We start from the raw sequence: 23118 nt of genomic DNA on the forward strand, positions 1-23118 counted from the left end.
TAAAAAAAAATGTGTCATCTAGGAAAGGGAGAGGAGTTCATTATTGGGACCTAAAACAAGGGGCTAGTGTTAGCAGACAAGATTATTACTCAATTTAAGTATTTCACATTAATTTGTGGAAGATGGCAAAAAGACAGAGCTACAACGAGTACTGCCAATCAGAAAATGTGGAAAGATACCTATAATCAGTTTTTTCAGGGAAATCTCTACTGAAATAAACACGTAACAGTCCTGTTTGCATGAGGAACCCCAGAGAGGTTTACAAATTATAAAGACATACTTTTCTTTAGAAAATCCAATTAAAAAATGTAAAGAATTTTGAACAGTATTGGGCAATTTACAGTCAATAACTTTACTACAGTAAGAAAACTTACAGGAATAACTTTAAACAAAAGTGAGACGAAAGGAGGCCAATGCATCTACACAGACCAAAGTCTTAAAAGGATGGAAAACAGATATTGCTACTTTTAGGAAGTACATTCCAACAGTATCGCTTCACGCCCATCAGCAGCATTGCTTCACCCTTTTTCGATCAGAGACTTAGGATCCTGGCTGTAGGAAGTTGGCTTTTTATGTGGTGTACCAAAAGGAGGAAAACTACGGGAAAAGTCCAAACGAACCTTATTGGCTTACAGGGCTTAAATTAATAATAACAAATGCTCTATTTTGTGGTTGTGTGGGCAAGCAGTTGAAGCTTATCAGAGGGTAGTGTTAAGCATATGTTGTACACATTGGAGTCAATAAATGACACACACACAAGATGAAATACGAGACTAATTTAGAAAAATAAATTTTTTATAGACTTTTAGACACCAAGAGCTTTGTAATTTGAGATATCAGCCTCGAAAGGGGAAATGTTGTCCTATGGGAAAAACATGCACTGCATATGGTTACTTGCAAACAACATACAAAACTGTTCTTCTGAACTTAATGTAAGCGGGGACCAAGGTCTAGGAAACCTCTAGTGGTCTAATTTCTTCAGCACAGGCGTGCACATGTGCAGAGCAGCTGGTCGTGGTGGCAGCCTCAAACACTACACATGAAAGTCTATGAGAGAAAGCACCTGTAACAAAAAGGCTGCAAGCGGGGACGGGGGGGGGGGGGGGACCAGTCCAGCTGAGCCTAATGGGGGGGGGGGGGGGGTCAGCTCTGGAGGGTCTCTAGGAGACAGGGACACCATCAGTTTCCTTGGGCTCAGGCTGTTGGGATAGAAGTAATACATGCTTTGTACGGCGGGGCTGTGCTGTCAAAGGCACTCATTCTGTGTCGGAAACCTGGTGAAGGAGGGCAAACAGGGCAGCAAGGCCATTTTTGGTGCTGGCCTCGTGGAACTTGACGTCCCCCCACTGTAGAACGAAGTCCGTACTGGACATGCAACAAGCCTTGGTTGCGGCAACTGCTCTGGTACCCAGAGTATTAGTGCAAGGCAGATCCTGGGGGTCCTGGCGTCTCCAAATTCGGTAGGGAGAAGGATCTGACGTCCTGGAGCACGATGACCTTTAGCTGGGGTACTGCTCCATCGGTGGGCCCAGATGTCGACAGAAAGCGGGATCAGGCAGCTGCAGTCGGTGCCTGCTGTTGTAGGGAGATGGCTCCTCCATTCCTGTTTGTTGAGATGCTGAATGGTCCTCCAAAGGTTTAGGGAGGCTGCTCAGTTTTTTGTGAAGTCAGCCTCGGCGATTGGCAAAGTACAAGCAGCCTGGCAGGGTTTGGCGTCAATCTTTGGTGCAGGCCCTCTGTTCTTGCTCTGTCAGCTTTTCTTCGTCTTCCTTGGTTCCCAGTAGTCGAAGCCTTGACTTGATCTGATTTCCTGGTGTCAGACGGACACCTAAATGAACAGGTTACTTACCTTTGGTAACGCACGTCCTGTTAACAGGCTCTAGCCACAGATTCCTTAATTTAGAATCTTCTCCAGGCATGAGAATGGATCTGGGATATTGTTTCCCATAGTACGTCGGTAGAGGGCGCAGCGCAACTCCGTATCGGCGGCGTCCACCGGATGTGACACCAGAGTCCATATAATTCCCTCGCCGACATCAGTTTCTTCTACGACTATTCTCCGCGCTCAAAACGTAAAGCCACATATAGTAAGTGCCTATGTCACGGGAGGTGCACCAAATGGTGGTTTCGTCGCCGCCCACCTGGGCTACAAAAAAAAAACAAAGAAAAGACTACGAATCCGGACCAAACAACAAGATCACGGAATAATGCACAGCATAGTGAATCCAGAAAGATTCACACTGCAAAACTTGTTCATCTGATAGAGAAATCGAGCCGCAGATTCCTTACTTTAGAATTAAATGACAAAGCCATACCATCCAGGTGGAAAGTCTGCGAACTGACACCGGTCCAGAACAAGAGAAAAAGACCAGCCATTTATAATAATTTAGGTGACCAATAACACACTCTACCACATACAAACTCACAGAAGGAACCACTGTTAAGTAAGTCCCAAGACTTTTAAGCCATGGGAATTAAATACCCATGTTAGTATGACAAATCTGTGTCAGAAGCCAACCAACAAAAGGAGTATAAAAACATTTGCACCCCTAACGGGATTCGAGCCGTGCATGCTCGCCTCACAATAAATATGGACAGAACCACAGTAACAAAAGTTATAAAATCATTAAAATGAGAGAGGGTCTATTTTTTATCATAGGGTACCCCAGGCCCGTTCTGCCTACACCCGAAGTATAAACCCCTACGTAGGCCCTGCCAGCTAATTTGTAAGCCTTTTGTTAAATTGACCGGAGCTCTGTACCCATTTTACTGAACAGCAGGCTCTAGGCTCGTCTGACCAAGAATCACAGCCAGCCTCTCTCAGCGAAGCCTCCTGCTCCAAATTAAAGAGCCCCCACCCTACCCTTGTGCGAAGTTCACTGGCGCAGAGTTCACGGTCTCTCTATTCTGTCGACATATAGCACATCACATCCTGGGTCTGTACATGAGAATAGAGAAGTTCCCACCGCACAACCGTCCGTCCCAGTCAGACCGGGGTGATGAATGTGGCAACCCAGACACTTATTTAGATAAATATATATATTTCATTCCTTTGCATTACATATTTTCTACTTGCCCTATGCAATTTACGACGAGCGCTTGGCCTGAGAATATAACCCTTCACCTAGTCTACGTTCCGCATTTAGTAGGATAGACACAACGTCTGATAAATGTGCGAACCATGGTATAAGTGACGTAGGTAGAAGTGGTGTGAGATGACGTTACTGTAGGTGCTTCTCATAGCCTTAAAGGGTATAAAAGGGAAGTCCACACAGTTCTCGGCGGACTACCCCACCCATCTGTTAGTAGATGGCAGGCGGGTGTGGGTGCTCCTCAAGAGCTCTTGTTTTTTGTTTTTAAGATACAATTTAACTTGCCAATATATTTGCTGTATATGCTACTTTTCCATGCTATTTTGTCTCTAAATTGGTGTTTTCTTATTGACAATTTAAAGCTTATATTACACTTGCAAAGCTGCTTTCTTTTAGGTTTTAGGTAGGTACATGAGTATTCTCCGTATTTTAGATCAAGTGTGTTTTGCATTCTGAGAACATTTTCCTTGATTTAACTTATGTTTTTCATAATGCATTTATAAATGTGTCTGAGGTTTTCTGAAGTGTCTCTCTCCAAATAAGTTCAATGCTTCCATGTAGAAATGCCTTCTGATTCATGTGAATGCGAAGTCACTATATTTGTATTTTTATGCCTTTTTCTTGAAGTTACTTGAAGTTGCACCTTCTAAATAAATCTGTTAAACCTTTTTGCTTAGTTTCCATGACTCACATTTCTGTTTCCTTCATTTTCAGTGTGAGCGTTCCGAGGCACCCCGCCTCAAGTTGAGGTGCCCCTTTTGCCCCTAAATAACTTCCTCGAACATGTGGTGACCTCGACGTGATAAGCAGTACTAGCTGATGACAGGAGACCCCACTGGGAGCCCGGCAGAAGACTACCCTCCGTGCCTCTTTTCTTGACTGGACCACAGAGAACAGCGCTCGGGTAAGTCATTGCTGCCTGATGTTCTGTGTCTCTTGGGAACAGTCTTCGAGGAGCGGCCGGGGGACATCTGTATTTGTTAATTCAGTTTTCCTGTCTAGCTAGTCTCGCTTATTAAAAGACCATTCCCAAGCTGAGGAAACAAGTGCGGTGTAGTGGACTGAGCCAAAGGAGTGACGTTAGGAAGTTGTTTGAATTATGTGTTTTTCTTTTTATAAATAGACATACGTTGTTAATGTGCCTCTCAGAAAGCAGGGAGGGGCCTCTGCCTAGTCACAAGAACTGACAGGGAAGGGAAGAGAAGATTGCATCTAGCATCTTTCAGTGTTCAATTATGTTTATTTTGTTATAGAGATACGGTATACCTCTGTCCAGTTGTAAGGATCGACAGGGATGAGAGATTTCTTTCAGTCAATAGTCCTGAGAAAGAAGAAGGAATGCATATCTGTCTAGCTAACAGAGTAACGATTTCCTCTTGTGTTACGGTTGCCTCTTTTATAAGAAGAGAAGGAAATGGTTTTTCCCGGGATGTATTAGATGTTGTATTGTAGCTAGCTTAAGCATTTTTTTTAGAGCTTACATTATGGGTTCTTTATTATTATATAGATATATTTTGTGCAACGGAGATAGAGTTTACGCCTGTGTAGGAAGACAAGGCGTTTGCATGATGCAAATCTCAGCTTTTGGCGGACTCAGGAGCGGTTCCGAGTCCCGGATAAGATGTGCCACTGTATGTCTTGTGACTGGCACATGAGGATTTATGATAAACAGTTCTCAGACTTCCTCGGCTTTTGCGAGGGACTGTCAGTATATATTTTTATTTCCAAAGACAGTCAACATGAGTATTGTGTGATTATGGTTTGTGAACAAAGGGCTTTCCAATGTGGTTTTCTGTTACTTTAAGACATCCTTCTGTACGCATTTAGGCCAGCAGAGGAGAATGCGCAAATAGTTCTGTGGGTTTTTATATATAGATAAACGTGTACATAATATGCTTCACATTTTGTATAACTGAAGTGCGATTGTTTTATGGCCAAATATCTTTTTATTGTGGCCTTTTTGGCATGCATTGTGGTTGTCTTTTTAAGCATCTGTACCTGGCGCACCGACCTTTCATGTATTTAGTGAGACCAATAATAACTAAGATTGTAACTTTTTTTTATATATTAAAGCTGTTGCTTTTTTTGTGAATAAATAGTATTGAATATGCTACTTACCAGTATGCATCTGTTCTTGGCATGTAGGGCTGCTGACATTCATATCTGTGCATAGATCGCCGCCTAGTGTTGGGTCCGGATGTTTGCACGTTGTTGTCCTGGAAGAGTCTTCGAAGTATCCTTGGATAGGTGACTCCTCCCATGGACTACAGTGCGCATGGGCATCCTCTCCATCCTCAGATTGTTTTTCGCCATTGTGGCAGTGATGGAGTAGATACAGAAAGTGATGACCATGCTTGCAATAATTCTGAGAGCTGCAGCTGCGACAGGCGCCGGGGAGGAGGGAGGGCGATATGAATGTCAGCAGCCCTACATGCCAAGAACAGATGCATACTGGTAAGTAGCATATTCAGTTCGAGGCATGTGGGCTGCTGAATTCATATCTGTGCATAGAATACATAGCAGTGCCCTCTATTGGCGGCGGCTACCCGTGCCAGCTGCAGCGGTCTGAAAAAGTGTTTTGAGAACAGCCTGTCCTACAGCTGCCTGCTGTTTTGACTGCACATCTACGCAATAGTGTTTTGTAAATGTGTGTGTAGTGGACCATGTGGCTGCTCTGCATATATCATGCAGGGGAATATTTCCTAGGAAGGCCATGGAAGCCCCCAACTTGCGTGTTGAGTGGGCTCGTGGTGGAATAGTTAATGTGCGTTTTGCCTTTTGATAACAGATTTGAATACACTTAACTATCCATCTGGCTATCCCTGCTTTGGAGATGGCGTTACCTTTGTGGTGTGGGGCAAAGGCAACGAATAGTTGTTTTGTCTTCCTGAAGGGTTTAGTCCTGTCGATGTAGTACATGAGGGCCCTCCGTACATCTAGTGTATGTAATGCCCGCTCTGCAACAGTTTGTGGGTTTTGGAAGAAAACGGGCAGTTCAATAGTCTGGTTCATGTGGAACTGCGATATTACTTTGGGCATGAATTTGGGGTTGGTACGTAGTACGACCCTGTTGGCGTGAACCTGAATAAATGGCTCTTGAACGGTTAGTGCCTGGAGTTCACTAACTCTTCTTAGGGAAGTGATCGCTACCAGGAAGGCTACTTTCCAGGTAAGGAATTGAATCTCGCATGAGTGTAGAGGTTCAAAGGGTGGACCCATCAGGCGTGTGAGGACCAAGTTGAGGTTCCACATTGGAGCCGGTGGGTGACTAGGTGGAATGACTCGTTTGAGTCCTTCCAAGAATGCTTTGATGGCAGGCACTCTGAATAGAGAGAGGTGCTGCCTGGTTTGCAGATAGGCTGATATTGCGGTCAAATGGACACGTATAGAGGTGTACGCCAGATTGCATCGGTATAGGTGTAAGAGGTAACATATGATGTCGTGGATGGATGCGTCCAGCGGGTTAATGTCATTATTACCGCAATAAATGACGAACCTTTTCCATTTGGCTGCATAGCAAGCTCTTGTAGTAGGTCTCCTGGCCTCCTTGATGATGTCCATGCAGTCAGGTGGCAGATTGAGATAGCCAAACTCTAGGACTTCAGGAGCCAGATCGCCAGGTTCAGCTGTTGCGGATCTGGGTGCTGAACCTCTCCATGGTTCTGCGTCAAATGCGCGGGTTTGATCCGCAGCCTTTGATGCGGTACCACGGAAAGTTCGAGGAAGGTGGTGTACCACGGCTGGCGTGCCCACGTGGGAGCAACTAGGACGAGTGTCAGGGAGTGTTGTCGGAGTTTGCGAGCCACCAGCGGTATCAACGGTGCTGGGGGAAAAGCGTACGCAAATCTGCCGGACCAGTTCATCCATATCGCATTGCCCTGCGACTGCGGATGTGGGAATCTGGCGGCGAAGCTTTGGCATTTTGCGTTTTCGCTTGTCGCGAATAGGTCTATCTCTGGGTGACCCCACTGCTGGAAGTACGGTTGGAGTACTGATGGGTGTAACTCCCACTCGTGCATCTGGTGGCTGTGTCTGCTGAGCAGATCCGCCATCTGGTTGTCCTTGCCGGGGAGGTGTTCCGCCATGAGGAACATGTTCCTCTGAATGGCCCACTTCCACATGCTCTGAGCCAGATGAGACAACTGTGGAGAGTGCGTCCCTCCCTGTTTCTGTATGTAGTACATTGCGGTCATGTTGTCCGTCCGGATCAACACGACCTTGTTGCACAGATGTACTTTGAAAGCCTTCATGGCCAGGAAGATTGCCATCAGTTCCAGAAGGTTGATGTGCATCTTCTTCTATTGTGTCGTCCATAGTCCCTGCACTGTGTAGTGTAGTACATGAGCTCCCCATCCCTGGAGAGACGCGTCCGCTGTCAGTACTATTTGTGGAACAGGCTCTTGGAACGGTCGCCCCTTGCAAAGGTTTTGTGGATTCCACCAATGCAGAGAGTTGTATGCCCGACCGCTCACCAACACTAGGTCTTTCAACTGTCCTTGAGCCTGATTCCACTGACGTGCTAGGCACTCCTGAAGTGGGCGCATATGTAATCTCGCGTGCGGGACTATGAAGATGCAGGAGGCCATCATGCCTATCAACTGCATAAACACTCGCGCTGGAAGCGAGTGATTGTGTTTGAACTTGGAGATCAGCAGTTGTATGCTGTTGATCCTCACTAAACTTGGCTGAGCTGAGGCCGCCAGAGTGTCTATAGTCGCGCCCAGGTACTGTTGTACGTGTGCGGGCTGGAGATGGGACTTTGGGTAATTTAGTGAGAATCCCAGACTGTGAAGAAGGTGAATGGTGCGGGACATATGGCTTGCACATTGCTGGGCCGACTTCGCTTGAACGAGCCAGTCGTCTAGGTAGGGGTAGACGTGTATATGCTGCCTCCGTAAGTGTGCTGCCACCGTAGCTAGGCACTTCGTGAAAACCCTGGGCGCTGTTGTCACGCCGAAGGGAAGGACTTTGAACTGATAGTGCTGCCCCTGAACAGTAAACCTGAGGTATTTTTTGTGTGAGGGGTGGATGGGTATGTGGAAGTACGCATCCTTGAGGTCCAGTGATGCTAGGAAGTCTCCCTGCTTGAGAAGCGGAAGGACTTGCTGTAGAGTGAGCATGTGAAAGTGCTCTGAAAGAATGTACTGGTTCAGGGGTCTCAGGTCTAATATAGGCCTGAGCGACCCGTCCTTTTTTGGAATTAAGAAGTAGAGGGAGTAAACCCCCGTGCCCTGCTCGTGGATGGGTACGAGCTCGATAGCGCCTTTTAGAAGCATACTTTCTACCTCTTGCTGTAAGAGCGTTAAGTGCTCTGAGGACATAGGACGGTTTCTTGGTGGTATTGTGGGTGGAGTGGAAGTTAACTCCAGACAGTAACCGTGTTTTATAATATCTTTGACCCACCTGTCCGTGGTGATGGAGTTCCACGTGGACAGGAACCGTTGTAGCCTTCCCCCGACAGGTGTTATGTGGTCGGGAGGAAGGGAGAGGGCGTCACTGCTTGTTCTTGGGGGAGGACCTGGTGTTGCCGTAGCCACGTCCTCTGCCCTTGGTACTGGAGCCACGATAGCCACCTCGGGTGTTCTTATCGTAGGTGGTCTGCGTATTACCCTTGTTATATGTTTGTTGTGACCCCTGTCCTCTACCTGCCCCCTTGTTTCCGGGGCGACGAAAGGAGCCGCTCCGAAAGGACTGAGTTTGTAGGGCGCCCATGGACTTTGCAGTGTCCGTGTCCTTTTTTATCTTCTCGAGGGTGGTGTCAACCTCAGGTCCGAACAAAAAGTCGGGGTTGACGGGCTGATTAAGTATATTGTTTTGTACCTCAGGCTTGAATCCTGAGATACGTAGCCAGGCGTGACGTCGTAGGATGACGCTAGTGTTGATGGCCCTGGCAGCCGTGTCTGCAGCGTCTAGTGCACATTTAATGGCAGCATTTGTGAGTAGCTGTCCCTCTCTGATAAGGATTTCTGCACCTTCTTTGTAGGGGTCAGGGAGGTGCTGAAGAAGTTGCTCCAGTGTGTCATAGTGCGCTCTATCGTAGCGAGCGAGGAGCGCTTGAGTGTTAGCTATGCGCCATATGTTTGCAGCTTGTGCGGCAACTCGCTTGCCGGAGGTCTCTAGCACCTTGGACTCTTTGTCCGGGGGAGGAGCGTCACCCGTTGTCTGCGAGTGTGCCCTCTTGCGGGCATTCGCCACAACGATGGAGTCGAGTGGTAATTGGCCTCTGATGTAAGTAGGATCCCCAGGTGCTGATCTGTATTTTTTATCGATCCTGGGGTTTATCACTCGTGCCCTGGTGGGTTCCTTGAAAATGTCAGTGGCTGGCTTGAGGACCCCCTTCAACATTGGCAGAGTCTTTACATGTCTTTCTGAGGATGCAAAGGTGTCCATTAGAAAGTCATCTTCGATGATATCAGAGTGAAGCTGTACATCATGGTTGTTTGCCGCACGTTCAATCAGAGCGTTGAACGCCGCAGTATCCTCTGTGGGTGATGTTTTTGGCCCATATAGTTGTGTGTCCTGTGCATCAAGAGGTGCACTGGGGTCTGCAGGGTCGCCCCAAGTTTGGTCAGGGTCCTGCTGGTCATCAGGGTCCGTGTCCACATGGTAGGGGACTTGTTCATCCAAGTAGTCCCCCAATGCATCCGTGTCGGAGCGTGTGGGGGAGGCCCGGTGTGGATCCTGGTAGGGTGAATAGAAGGGTTCATACAGGAGAGGTTCTGAGTCCACAGGCAGCTTCCTCTTTAGCGGGATCCTGAAAGGCTCCAATGGCGGTTCCGAAGTTATCCTTCGGCCGTGGAGAATCATCCTGCCAGTGTCGGCGTCGATGACGTGTGACGGAGACGGCTCGACAGGTGTAACCGCAGTTTTGGTGACCTGTGTCCTGAGTTGAAACGCCTTCGGGATTGTGGGTGGAGGCAAGCCGAAGGTAATGCTGGTCGGCACCGACGAAACCGCCGGAGCCGAACCGGAACCCGACGGGTCCTGGAGGGCGTCCTTGGATCTGCAGCCTGGCATCGCGCCAGGCCGTACTCGGGGCGCCTTAGAGGTCGTGGCCCCCGCCAGGGTCGTCGAGGCGGCTGCAGATATCTTCTGCGCCCGTGGCGCATCGAGTCGAGGTGCGGAGATCACCGTCGACGTCTTCGACACGTGAGGTTTTGGTGTCGTCGAGGGAGTGCTGCGAGGCGTAGCAGGCGGGACGGCCCTCGGTGTCGGTGGCGTCGACGCCGGTAACCGGGCAGGTTTGTCGGCGCCGATGACCTTCTTCCGTTTGTCGACTCCCATGTCGCCCGTCTCGAGTTCGGCACCGAAGTCTCTCTTGGTGCGGTCGGTGCCGACCCGGTGCGCTGGCGTCGAAGGTGTTGAAGGCCTCGATCCGACTAGCGCCACTTTCAGTTTCGGTTTCGTAGGAACCTGAGCAGCTTTCGGTTTCGGTTTCGTGGAAGGGAAACCAGCTGGCTTAAGCGGTAATGGCTGCCGCTGAACGTCCGAGGCCGGGCCCGAGGGCGGGGCCGAAGGACTGCGTGATAGGTCTCGGGTAAGGCCCGAAGGCGATCCCTCGACCGGAGCCATAGTCTGTGGCGCTGGTGAAATTTCGGTCTGAACAGGTAGGCCTTGTTCATCATCGGAGCTACTCTCTTCGGCTCCTAAGGCCTCCTCGTCGTCTCCTACCTCGGTGTCGTCTTCACCTCTGTGGAAGAGTGACTCGTCGGCCTCGTCCGATCCGGGTTCGTGTTCGTGTTCGGAAACGGGACTGGAGGGTAAGACTTCTACTTCTTCGACGTCGTCAGCCTCGTCGAAGATGTCAGCTGGGGCCGGTGCCGCGTGCTGCGCTTCGAGCCTCGCCGCTCGACGATTCCGCAGAGTCTTCTTTGAACGGAACCGGGCACAGGCCATACATGTCGATTCGTCGTGGTCCGGCGAAAGGCATTTGTTGCACACCGGATGGACGTCGATGTGTGGGTACTTCGCATTGCATACCGGACACCTTTTGAATGGCGTCCTGGATTCCATCGTCGAAGTAGAGTCGATGGACAGGCAAATGCGAACAAAGTCGGTGCTGAAAGTTAGTAAACTAACAAAAAGTATCGAAACCCGATCGATAAACAGTACCGACGCGAACTAAAGGCCTTGTGGCCTCGACAAAAGTTTTTCCTAACTTGAGCTAAGATAGCACATCCGAACCCAATGGCGGAAAAAAACAATCTGAGGATGGAGAGGATGCCCATGCGCACTGTAGTCCATGGGAGGAGTCACCTATCCAAGGATACTTCGAAGACTCTTCCAGGACAACAACGTGCAAACATCCGGACCCAACACTAGGCGGCGATCTATGCACAGATATGAATTCAGCAGCCCACATGCCTCGAACTATATAGTTACCACTTGGCCCCCACCCACCCCCAGCCCCCGTTTGACCCATGTGGCGCAGCACCACATTTAATTAGCACAAGTCACTTTCAGACAACTGACTACGTAATGCACAACATCATACACCGAATTGTTGAAATAGGTCCTCACATTTATATTTTTGAAGTATGTACTTGGTGACAGGAGGCGTCTGGCGTCTCACACTTTGTGCCACAAATACGTGTTTATGGGACTGAGTCTGGCAGCTCATATTTGTTTTGAATTTTGATTGCTTATTTGATGTACATTGCATTGTTTGAACGTTTAATTCTGCCAACGCCTTTCAACCTCTTTCTCTTGATTGTAAAAATGGTCCTTTGTTCTCTGCCTTCTTTAGTTACATGCAGTGTACTCTAATAGCTTTACTCTATTTCCTTCTCTCGGTCTGCATTTTGCGTCTCTCCCTCTCTTATCTGGCTAATGGGCCTTTCTCATCTCTTTCTCTAAACAGTTGTACCACAGGAGATGTTATATATGGTGTACTTCTCTTGTGCACTGCAGTGAGAAGTGATCAGCAAGAACATCTGGGTACGTGCCAAGCAAACCCACTTTAACTGAGACAGGTTCAATTAGAGACCACACAACTGGTGCGCGGTGCATCCAGTGAATACTGTGTCTAGCTTTCAAGTAGCTGCCTTCACGACTCTTAATTACGTCTTTTTGAGCACGGTTTTAAATAGGCTCCCCTATTTTAACTCATTATACCCTGAATGAAGTACATTCAGTTCTTTGACCGTCATACCTCATGTTTCTCACCTCTCCTTGCTGGCGTACTTGGACTTCTAGTAATGAACACTCCAACTCGAAAATTCAGTCAAGTGGTAGAAAGATGGGGAGGAAGGCTTTCGCATTCATTTCTCGCCACAACACACAGCCACCTTTTTACGTTTTCTGGTTGCTATTGCGCCCTAGACTTGGCTCAGCGTCAAATGATAGACCAGCCACACAAAAGAAAAAGTGACATAATAAGGTGAGGTCAAGGACTGCCGTCCCTTACCACCCAGATCACAATGGTAGAAGATTTAATACCAGGTAAAATGGAGCTATTCCCTTTGATACCATAGGCTTAACATAGTACATACAATATTCTGAGGCCCACAATGTTGAAAGACTAAAAATGCCATCGATATAAGTGATATAGTTTCCTGACAGAAAAGAAGATACTTTCAGTTTCAAATGCATATGAATATCTCTATTTGGATGGCCAATTATAATTCACACTGAAGATTACACCAAATATTGCAGTACTGAGCAACTAAGTACAGAATAATTTACTCCTACCTGCGTCCAAATTCAGCAGCAGCCGAGTCAGGCCCAAGCAGTAGCCCGAATGCTAGGGCGGATCCAGAAAGTGCTGCCACAAAGAGCACACAGTTAGTTAATAGGGAACATTTTGAAATTGTGTCTTGTGGCCAAGGAAGTTAGTGACACTAGACTTAGAGCAATGTAACTGTCGGAGCAGATGGTGAACATTAGATAGAAGATTGGAATCAGCAAGTTAAGACTGTTCCCTTCCAATTTCTTCTGCACGGAAGTGCACAGAAGAGGGGAGATAAAATGATGGAGTGGAATGCACGCTACCTACACCCATGGTTTGACTTCATGGTCACACGTCAAATGCTGCTAGGTCTCCTCAGCCTTTCATCTTTACAAGTTGGATAAAATGAGTACCATTGACTTAGGGGAACAATAAAGATTTGCTATTTTGCGCCACAATACCATTCGCAGTGAACGTGCGCTTTACAAAAAAGCCATATTATTTTAAAATAAGCTATATTTTACGTACAATTAAAGACAACACGTGTCCGGATATTACATGGTGTTGAAGGGTTAATAGATTTTCTTTTTTTCTTGGGCTGCCTTCAGAAGTAGCATTTCTGGCTGACCACAGATTCTGGACGTTGAGCCAGACAAGAAAGACTTCCTGTGGTTGGCAACGAACATGATTTTGAGAGGAAAAATATGTATGTGTAGAAATATATTATACTTTGGGCTGTGGAAGTAAAAAAAAAAAAGTGAAATAAGTTGCCTAGAATAATACAATTTGGTAACGGGGGAAGCCGAGATTGAATACAGTGCTTCAGGTTTCACGTTGTGCAGTTTAGTGAAGGAATATGTATTTGTTTATGTGCAGATGGGTGAGAGGAGGTAAGGATTACGTTTACGGATATGCACAGCTGTGTGCAGCCTTCAAAATATGAGACAACCAGAGAATCGTAGGAATAGATTAACACAGGTAGCCACCACACCAACTTTCTTCACACAAGCCCCAGTGCTAGGAAAATACGAAAGAATAAATAGTACATGCAGATATAAAGTAGATTTCAATGTTAAAGGACGGTATGCATGGAGTAAGCAATGCTCAGTATTACAATATTGTCAGAATAAAGTGTGGATTTAAAGAGGCCTTTTAAAAGTAGAGTTGCAAACTTTAGAGGTGGTTGCATATATTTTGCAGTTCGACCACTACGAGTTTCCTCTGGTCTCCTATCTCCTGGGAACTATTAGAGTACAATGTTTTGGCTCTTCGGTTACTTTCGGCTTTCGGAGTTAAGTGATGTTTCGAGGTTTTTGCAACATTTTTAGAATAAGCAGACTGCACAGGAAAGATTTATCATGCCACAGCCTCAGGTCGTCTACATTTTCCCACACGTTTGCCCATTATGACATTAAAGCAGCAACAACTTTCAGCAATGTCAGAACAGGACTGCTTAAAAATAAAATAGGCAAAATAAGCGCCACAATTGAGGGAATTAAATAAATGAATAAATTGAGAGAGAGCAAAAATAGTTTATTGCCCATGGATCACTGTTTTCACTCACAAATATTACAATGTTCTGACAACAACTTAACGCCCCACATACTTCGCATTGAACAATTAATATATGTATAGGTCACATCAACTAGACATCAGAGTGACATTGAAATTACGAAAGAAGACATATATTTGTATAAGTTAACACGCGCTATGAAGTTTCTTTCTACTCAGGTATTCAGGCAGAAGGAGAAGGGCCCCATCATTCCTGAGTTCAAAGAAGAAGAGGACCGGTGATCAGCCGCAACAGGAACACCACCATCTTCACAAGCAGATGTATATATATATAATAGCACTAGGTTCTTCAGAGTTGGAGAAAATATTGTTGTAACAAATTACATTGTAAGGTGGAATGTGCTAAAACGCATTCCAATGCAGTGCATTTGCCAGGGACACAAAGGATAGGAGTAAAGAAAAGTAGTAATGTTGTGTTTATATTATGTTTAGGTATTGATCATTAGGAATGAGTATATGCCAATACAGAAGGATAGTGTGCACTGAATAACTGTGCTTCATATTATAATGTTTCAAGGATACAATGTGTACAGATTTAATATGTCTTAATATATAGGTGCAATTTTCCAGGGTGTTTGAAAAAAGGTTTCAACGAAAAGTTGTTTTGTTTTCCTAAAGACTTTAGTCCTGTCTATATAGTACATGAGGGCTCTCTTTACATCCAGTGTATGGAGTGCTCTTTCTGCGACAGTTTGTGGGTTTTGAAAGAAAACAGGCAGTTCAATGGTTTGATTCATGTGGAACTGCGATATCACCTTGGGCATGAATTTGGGGTTGGTACGTAGTACGACCCTGTTGGCGTGAACCTGTATGAATGGCTCTTGAACGGTTAGTGCCTGGAGTTCACTAACTCTCCTCAAAGAAGTGATTGCTACTAGGAAAGCTACTTTCCAGGTGAGGAATTGAATCTCGCATGAGTGTAGAGGTTCAAAGGGTGGACCCATCAGGCGTGTGAGGACCAAGTTGAGGTTCCACATTGGAGCTGGTGGGTGGCTTGGAGGAATTACTCGTTTGAGTCCTTCCAAGAATGCTTTGATGGCAGGCACTCTGAATAAAGAGAGGTGCTGCCTGTTCTGGAGATAGGCTGATATTGCGGTCAAATGGACACGTATTGAGGTGTATGCCAGATTGCATTGGTAGAGGTGTAAGAGGTAACAAATTATGTTTTGGATGGATGCGTCTAGCGGGTTAATGTCATTGTTATTGCAATAAATGACGAACCTTTTCCATTTGGCTGCATAGCAAGCTCTGGTAGTGGGTCTTCTAGCTTCCTTAATGATGTCCATACAGTCAGGTGGCAGGTTTAGGTAGCCAAACTCTAGGACTTCAGGAGCCAGATTGCCAGGTTCAGCTGTTGCGGATCTGGGTGCTGAATCTCTCCATGGTTCTGCGTTAAATGCGCGGGTTTGATCCGCAGCCTCTGATGCGGCACCACGGAAAGTTCGAGAAAGGTGGTGTACCATGGTTGGCGTGCCCATGTTGGAGCAACCAGGACGAGTGTTAGTGAGTGTTGCCTGAGTTTGCGTGCCACCAGCGGTATCAATGGTGCTGGGGGAAAAGCGTACGCAAATCTGCCGGACCAGTTCATCCATATCGCATTGCCCTGCGACTGCGGATGTGGGAACCTGGCGGCAAAGCTTTGGCATTTTGCGTTTTCGCTTGTGGCGAATAGGTCTATCTCTGGATGGCCCCACTGCTGGAAGTACGGTTGGAGTACTGATGGGTGTAACTCCCACTCGTGCATCTGGTGGCTGTGTCTGCTGAGCAGATCCGCCATCTGGTTGTCCTTGCCGGGGAGGTGTTCCGCCATGAGGAACATGTTCCTCTGAATGGCCCACTTCCACATGCTCTGAGCCAGATGAGACAACTGTGGAGAGTGTGTTCCTCCCTGCTTTTGTATGTAGTACATGGCAGTCATGTTGTCCGTCCGGATCAACACGACTTTGTTGCACAAGTGTACTTTGAATGCTTTCATTGCCAGGAAGATTGCCATCAGTTCTAGAAGGTTGATGTGCATCTTCTTTTGTTGTATCGTCCATAGTCCCTACACTGTGTAATTGAGTACATGAGCTCCCCATCCCTGGAGAGACGCGTCCGCTGTCAGTATTATTTGTGGAACAGGCTCTTGGAACGGTCGGCCCTTGCAAAGGTTTTGTGGATTCCACCAATGCAGAGAGTTGTATGCCCGACCGCTCACCAACACTAGGTCTTTTAGTTGCCCATGAGCCTGATTCCATTGACGTGCTAAGCACTCCTGAAGCGGGCGCATATGTAGTCTCGCGTGTGGGACTATGAAAATGCAGGAGGCCATCATGCCTATCAGCTGCATGAACACCCGCACGGGAAGGGAGTGTTGGGGTTTGAACTTGGAAATCAGCATTTGCATGCTGTTGATCCTCACTAAATTTGGCTGAGCTGTGGCTGCCAGAGTGTCTATGGTCGCACCTAGGTACTGTTGTACGTGTGCGGGTTGGAGATGTGATTTCGGGTAATTTAGTGAGAACCCCAGACTGTGAAGAAGGTGAATGGTGCGGGACATGTGGCTGGCACATTGCTAGGCTGACTTTGCCTGAACAAGCCAGTCGTCCAGGTAAGGGTAGACGTGAATGTGTTGCCTCCGTAGATGTGCAGCCACAGTAGCCAGGCACTTTGTGAAAACTCTGGGTGCTGTTGTCACGCCGAAGGGAAGAACCTTGAATTGGTAGTGCTGCCCTTGAATAGTGAACCTGAGATATTTTCTGTGCGAGGGGTGAATGGGTATGTGGAAATACGCATCTTTGAGGTCTAGCGTGGCCAGGAAGTCTCCCTGTTTGAGCAGCGGGAGGACTTGTTGTAGGGTGAGCATGTGGAAATGCTCTGAGAGAATGTAGCGGTTGAGGGGTCTCAGGTCTAGTATAGGTCTGAGTGACCCGTCCTTTTTTGGTATTAAGAAGTACAGGGAGTACACCCCCGTACCTTGCTCGTGGACGGGTACGACCTCTATTGCGCCTTTTTTCAGCATACTTAGCACTTCCTGCTGTAATAGCGCTAAGTGCTCTGAGGACATAGGACGGTGTTTTGGCGGTATTGTGGGTGGAGTGGAGGTTAATTCTAGGCAGTAACCGTGTTTGATAATATCTTTGACCCACCTGTCCGTAGTGATGGAGTTACACGTGGACAGGAACCTTTGTAGCCTTCCCCCGACAGGTGTTATGTGGTCGGGCGGAAGGGAGAGGGCGTCACTGCTTGTTCTTGGGGGAGGACCTGGTATTGCCGTATCCGCGTCCTCTACCCTTTGTGCTGGAGCCACGATATCCACCCCGGGTGTTTTTATCGTAGGTACTTTGTGTGTTGCCCTTGTTGAAGGTTTGCTGTGACCCCTGTCCTCTACCTGCTCCTCTATTTCCGGGGCGACGAAAGGAGCCACTCCGAAAGGTCTGCGTTTGGAGAGCCCCCATGGACTTTGCAGTGTCTGTGTCCTTTTTTATTTTTTCTAGGGTGGTGTCAACCTCTGGTCCGAACAAGTAGTCGGGGTTGACCGGCTGATTGAGGATGTTATTTTGAACCTCAGGTTTGAATCCGGAGATTCGTAACCAGGCGTGTCGTCGTAACATGACGCTGGTGTTTATTGCTCTAGCAGCTGTATCTGCGGCATCCAGTGCACACTTAATGGATTCGTTCGTGAGGAGTTGTCCCTCCCTGATGAGGATCTCTGCTCCCTCTTTGTATTGGTCAGGGAGATGTTGGAGTAGGGTTTCTAATGTGTCATAGTGTGCGCGATCGTAGCGAGCTAGGAGCGCCTGGATATTGGCAATACGCCATATGTTAGCTGCCTGGGCTGCAACCCGTTGGCCGGAGGTCTCTAGCACCTTGGACTCCTTGTCCGGGGGAGGAGCTTCCCCAGTTGTCTGCGAGTGCGCCCGTTTGCGAGCATTAGCGACTACGATGGAATCTAGAGGTAACTGTCCTCTAATGTACGTAGGGTCCCCAGGCGCCGACCTATATTTTTTGTCGATCCTGGGGTTTATTACTCTTGCCCTAGTGGGTTCTTTGAAAATGTCCTTTGCTGGTTTGAGGACACCTTTCAACATGGGTAGAGTTTTGATATTCCTTTCTGAGGATGCGAAAGTATCCATTAGAAAATCGTTCCTCAATTGTGTCAGTGGAGTTGCACACCATGATTGGCCGCAGCACGTTCAATGAGGGCGTTGAATGCGGCAGTGTCCTCTGTGGGATACGTTTTCGCGCCATATAGCTGCGTGTCCTGTGTATCCATAGGCGCACCCGGGTCTACAGGGTCATCCCAAGCCTGGTCAGGGTCCTGTTGGCCTTCAGGGTCCATCTCTCTGGGGTAGGGGACATCGTCACCCATGTAGTCCTCCAAAGCGTCGGTTTCGGAGGGTGTCGGAGAGAAGGGCTGTGGATCTAGGTAAGAGGTATGGAGACGTTCGTAAAGAACTGGTTCCGAATCCGCTGGCAGCTTTTTCTTTAGCGGGATCCGGTAGGAGTCCAAAGCCTGCTCGGAAGATATTCTCCGCTTGTGGAGCATAAGTCTGCCGGTGTCGGCATCGATGATGTGGGACGGTGACGTCTCCGTAGGAGAGCGTTCGGCAGGTGTGATCCTAGTTTGGGTGACACGTGTCCTGATTTCAAACAGTTTGGGCGCCGTGGATGGCGGCAGTCCAAAAGTGATGTTGGGTGTTGCTGGAGAAGCTTTTTGAGCTTTTTTCGGCTCGGAGCCCGACGTGTCCTGGAGGGCTGCCTTTTCTTTGATGCGTTGCAAGGACGCTGCAACTTGTCGCACCTGTAACGCCGACGGTTCTTTGGCGCCGAGCGGTTCTGTAGAGGCAGGCGTGGACTTCTTTGGGGCCACGGGGTCATCGAGTCGAGGAGAGGTAGTAGCTGTCGACGGCGTCGATGATTGGGCCTTCGGTGCTGCTTTTGAAGCGATGTGCGACGCAGCGGCCATTTTGACCTTTGTGGTCGGAGCCGATTGTTTCGGTGCCGGGGGCCGAGGCGGCTTGGCGGTACCAATGGCCTTTTTCCGTGTGTCGGCGCCGACGTTGGCTGCTGCGAGTTTGGCACCGAAGTCCCGTTTGGTGCGGTCGGTGCCGACGGGTTTGGCTGGCGTCGAAGGTGTAGTGGGCTTCGATCCGACCAGTGTCAGTTTCAGTTTCTGTGGAACCGATACGACTTTTGGTTTCGGTTTCGAGGAAGGGAAACCAGTCGTTTTGGGTACTAATGGCTGTTGCTGAATGTCTGAGGCCGGGCCAGAGGGCGGGGCCGAAGAACTGCGGGATAGGTCTTGGGTAAGGCCCGAAGGCGATCCCTCGACCGGAGCCATAGACTGACGCACTGGGATATCCTCCGTCTGTACGGGTAGGCCTTGCTCGTCACCGGAGCTACTTTCTTCGGCCCCTAAGGCCTCATCGTAGTCTCCTACCTCGGTGTCGGCTTCTTGAAAGAGTTGTTCTTCGATGTCTTCCGATCCGGAATCGTGTTCGGAAGCGGGGCTGGAGGGTAGGTTCTCCACGCCTTCCACATCTTCGTCCTCGGCGCTGAAGATGTTGGTCGGGGCCGGTGCCGCTTGCTGCGCTTCAAGTCTCGCTGCTCGTCGATTCCGGAGAGTCTTTTTGGATCGGAATCGGGCACAGGCCATACATGTGGATTCGTCGTGATCCGGTGAAAGGCATTTGTTGCACACCGGGTGGACGTCGACATGGGGATATTTCGCATTGCAAACAGGACACCTCTTGAATGGTGTCCTCGATTCCATCGTCGATGTGGGGTCGATGGTCGGATACGATGCGAAAAAGTTGTTTTTGAAGTCAGTAAACTAACAAGTAACTGTCGATACCGATCGGGAACAGTACCGACGCGAACTAAAGGCCTTTTGGCCTGAAAAAAAGTTTTCCCTAACTTGAGTCAAGATAAGCACATCCGAACCCAATGGCGGAAAAAAACAATCTGAGGATGGAGAGGATGCCCATGCGCACTGTGGTCCAGGGGAGGAGTCACCTATCTCAGGATACTTCGAAGACTCTTCCAGGACAACAACGTGCAAACATCCGGACCCAACACTAGGCGGCGATCTATGCACAGATATGAATTCAGCAGCCCACATGCCTCGAACAGTACAATTATGCAACACTGTTTTTACTTACCTTTTCTCTAGGAAATGTCCCAGTGTGATATCTAGGCATATCACATGGAGTAGAAAAAGTAATCCCAAAAAGTAATCTAAAAGTAACTAAAAAGTAATCTGTACAGTGATTTTAATACCTTGACTTACCTGTATTTCAAACAACTGCATTTGAACTAGCATTTACTTGTAAAGACCGCAAAATATTTTGCAAAGCGTTTTTTCACTTACCTGTGTTTGGCTTGATTCTAGAATTAAAATAACGTAATATTTTTATACAAATATATTGGTCTGAGTTCAGTTTGAGTGTGTGCAATCATTTGCTGATTGAGTATGTACAACAAATACTAAATACTACCCTCTGATAAAGTCGTACTGCTCGCCCTCACTACCACAAATAGAGAGCAAGGTGTCATCTATTTTTACCTCTGCTTACCTTTGAGGATCCACTGTATTCTGTGCATACTATACCTTACTTTGGTATAGTATATACAGAGCCAGCTTCCTACAATGGCTTATTCTGTTCCTTAGAGGGAGGTAGTGAAGACAATGCCTATTCATTCAGCTCTAAAATCAGCTGCTACCAATTACCAGTAGCCTCATTGCATTGAAAAAGGGTAGCAGTAGCCCCTCAACTACAGGAGGAGGCACGCTTTAGTTGCACTTCTTTAAAGACACACATGGGTTTTACATCAAGCAATTATGGAGAAGCACCAGCAGTAGGCTGAGATTCCAAAGTCTAAAGAGGAAAAAAAGAGGCACACCAGAAAAACATGAAAACACAGATTTTCCAACCCATGCTAGAACGTCTTTCTTTAAAAAATAAAAAATAAAAGTAAAGCTGCACATAATAATAAACCAGGTTATACAGCGCTAATTTTGCTATCTACCTCTAAAAATAAACATTAAAACCACAAATCAGGGCAGGTCACCATTCTGACATTGGTGAAACAAAATCAGACATTTACCCTCCTAAAACACAAATATTTTCAAATCCGTCTAAAGTTTTCCTCTCGAAGCACTTAAACAAAGACAAATTGTCACCAGATAAGGACAGTTCCACAATCGCTAGCAAAATAATGACACAAACAAAATTTACATTGCAAAAAGGCAGCACAGTTACTCACCACTGAGTGTTTTTGATCGTATAGGAGGAAGCCCCTTTTTGAGTCTGTCTTTCTCTCGCTCATACGTTCTCCTCTCATTGGAGTATGAGCGAGAGGTCTTCCTCTTCCGGTCTCTATCCCACTCTCTTGACCTCGAACGGGACCGTTTTCTATGCTTACGCTTCCGAGATCCAGATCGCGATCTAGACCTCCTTTTCCTTGGAGACCTATAAAAAAAAAAAAAGTGGATGTTCACTTTAGGTATGTATCTGTTAACATCAAATGTATAGATTTCTTTGCCGAGGCGACCTCACTCACCTTCCTTTCATTACTATTGTTAGGACTCCTTCAATGATACAGGCAGAACATACAAAATGCACAATCTGTCCAGACACAAAAAATATTTTCAAAGGAGATCTAAGAGCTTATAATACATTATGGTAATCTAACAGGCTTTAATCTCTTTATATGGGATTTAAAAGCTCTCCTTTCATCAACTTTATGTTCTCCGAGACAAATCTAAGGTATGGGCAAAACCGAATCTATACGCGTACCACTATGAGGATTTTTCTTGAGTTTAAAGAATAATCAATAGTGGTTACATGATAGTATACTATGCGGGTATTACACGGTTCATCACTGGTGACACAAGGCCAAAATACCAAGGAACCACAAATTAATAGCCACAATACTCCCTTCAGGCTCTTAATTCTCTGATTACCAAAAATAATAGTCACGACTTACTCGAGGCAGTGGAAGTGTTGCAAAGTCACCCTGTTCCCTAGGCACCACCAGTAGGAAGCTGGCGCTGTATATACTATACCAAAGTGAGGTATAGTGTGCACAGAGTCCACTGGAACCCCAAAGGTAGGCAGAGGTAAAGTTAGATAGCACCTCACTCTCTATTTGTGGTAGTCTGGTCGAGTAGTAAGGCAGTATCAGAGGACAGTGTTAAGCATTTGTAGTACACAGTCAGTAAATGAATTCCCACACTCAAAGACTGAACTTCAGACCAATTGTTTTTGTATAAAAATATAATTTAAGTTATTTTATTTTCTAGAACCAAGCAAGCCTGGCACAGGTAAGCAATAAATACTTTACAGCAGTAATGCAGTTTGTAAACAGTTTGAATTGTATATGCACTTTGTTTTGACTTAAAGTATGGTTGCATAGAAAATCAATACTCTGTAAATACAGTACATGGACTTAAATGGGCTTTACAGTAAAATGCCAGTTAAGTTACTTTCTAGATTTCTTACTCAAAGTAGTACGCCTGGAAACTACTCAGGGATATTTCCTATTAACAGGCAAGTAAAGTCGTTTTGGTTAAATAGTACAATTTTAAAGAATTTCTGCAGTCTTTCAAACTCCACACTTAGAAACTTTTCCATGAAAAACGGTCAATGTTATCCAATGGAGGAAAGGCAAATACTACTTACCAGAATGCATCTGTTCTTGGCATGTAGAGCTGCAGATCTACACACTGTGCATAGATCGCCATCTGGGGTTGGGCCCGGATGATTGCCGTTGTTTTTCCTCTTGGAAAGTCTTTGGAAGTCA

General features: G+C 46.9%; 1 protein-coding gene across 2 annotated transcripts in view; it reads right to left on the reverse strand.

The window, feature by feature from the left end:
- SCAF8 (SR-related CTD associated factor 8) overlaps positions 1 to 23118 on the reverse strand; it is a 1763249-nt gene that overhangs the window by 1137207 nt on the left and 602924 nt on the right. For both annotated transcript variants that reach the window (XR_014963046.1, XM_085611536.1), the window contains exon 13: positions 21580 to 21785. Coding sequence is in view for 1 of the 2 variants with exons in the window: in XM_085611536.1 (XP_085467662.1) it covers positions 21580 to 21785 (206 nt within the window). In the remaining variant the exon portion in view is untranslated. The remainder of the gene's footprint in view (positions 1 to 21579; positions 21786 to 23118) is intronic.

This window comes from Triturus cristatus, chromosome 6 (assembly GCF_964204655.1).
Source record: "Triturus cristatus chromosome 6, aTriCri1.1, whole genome shotgun sequence".
Classification (NCBI taxonomy): domain Eukaryota; kingdom Metazoa; phylum Chordata; class Amphibia; order Caudata; family Salamandridae; genus Triturus; species Triturus cristatus.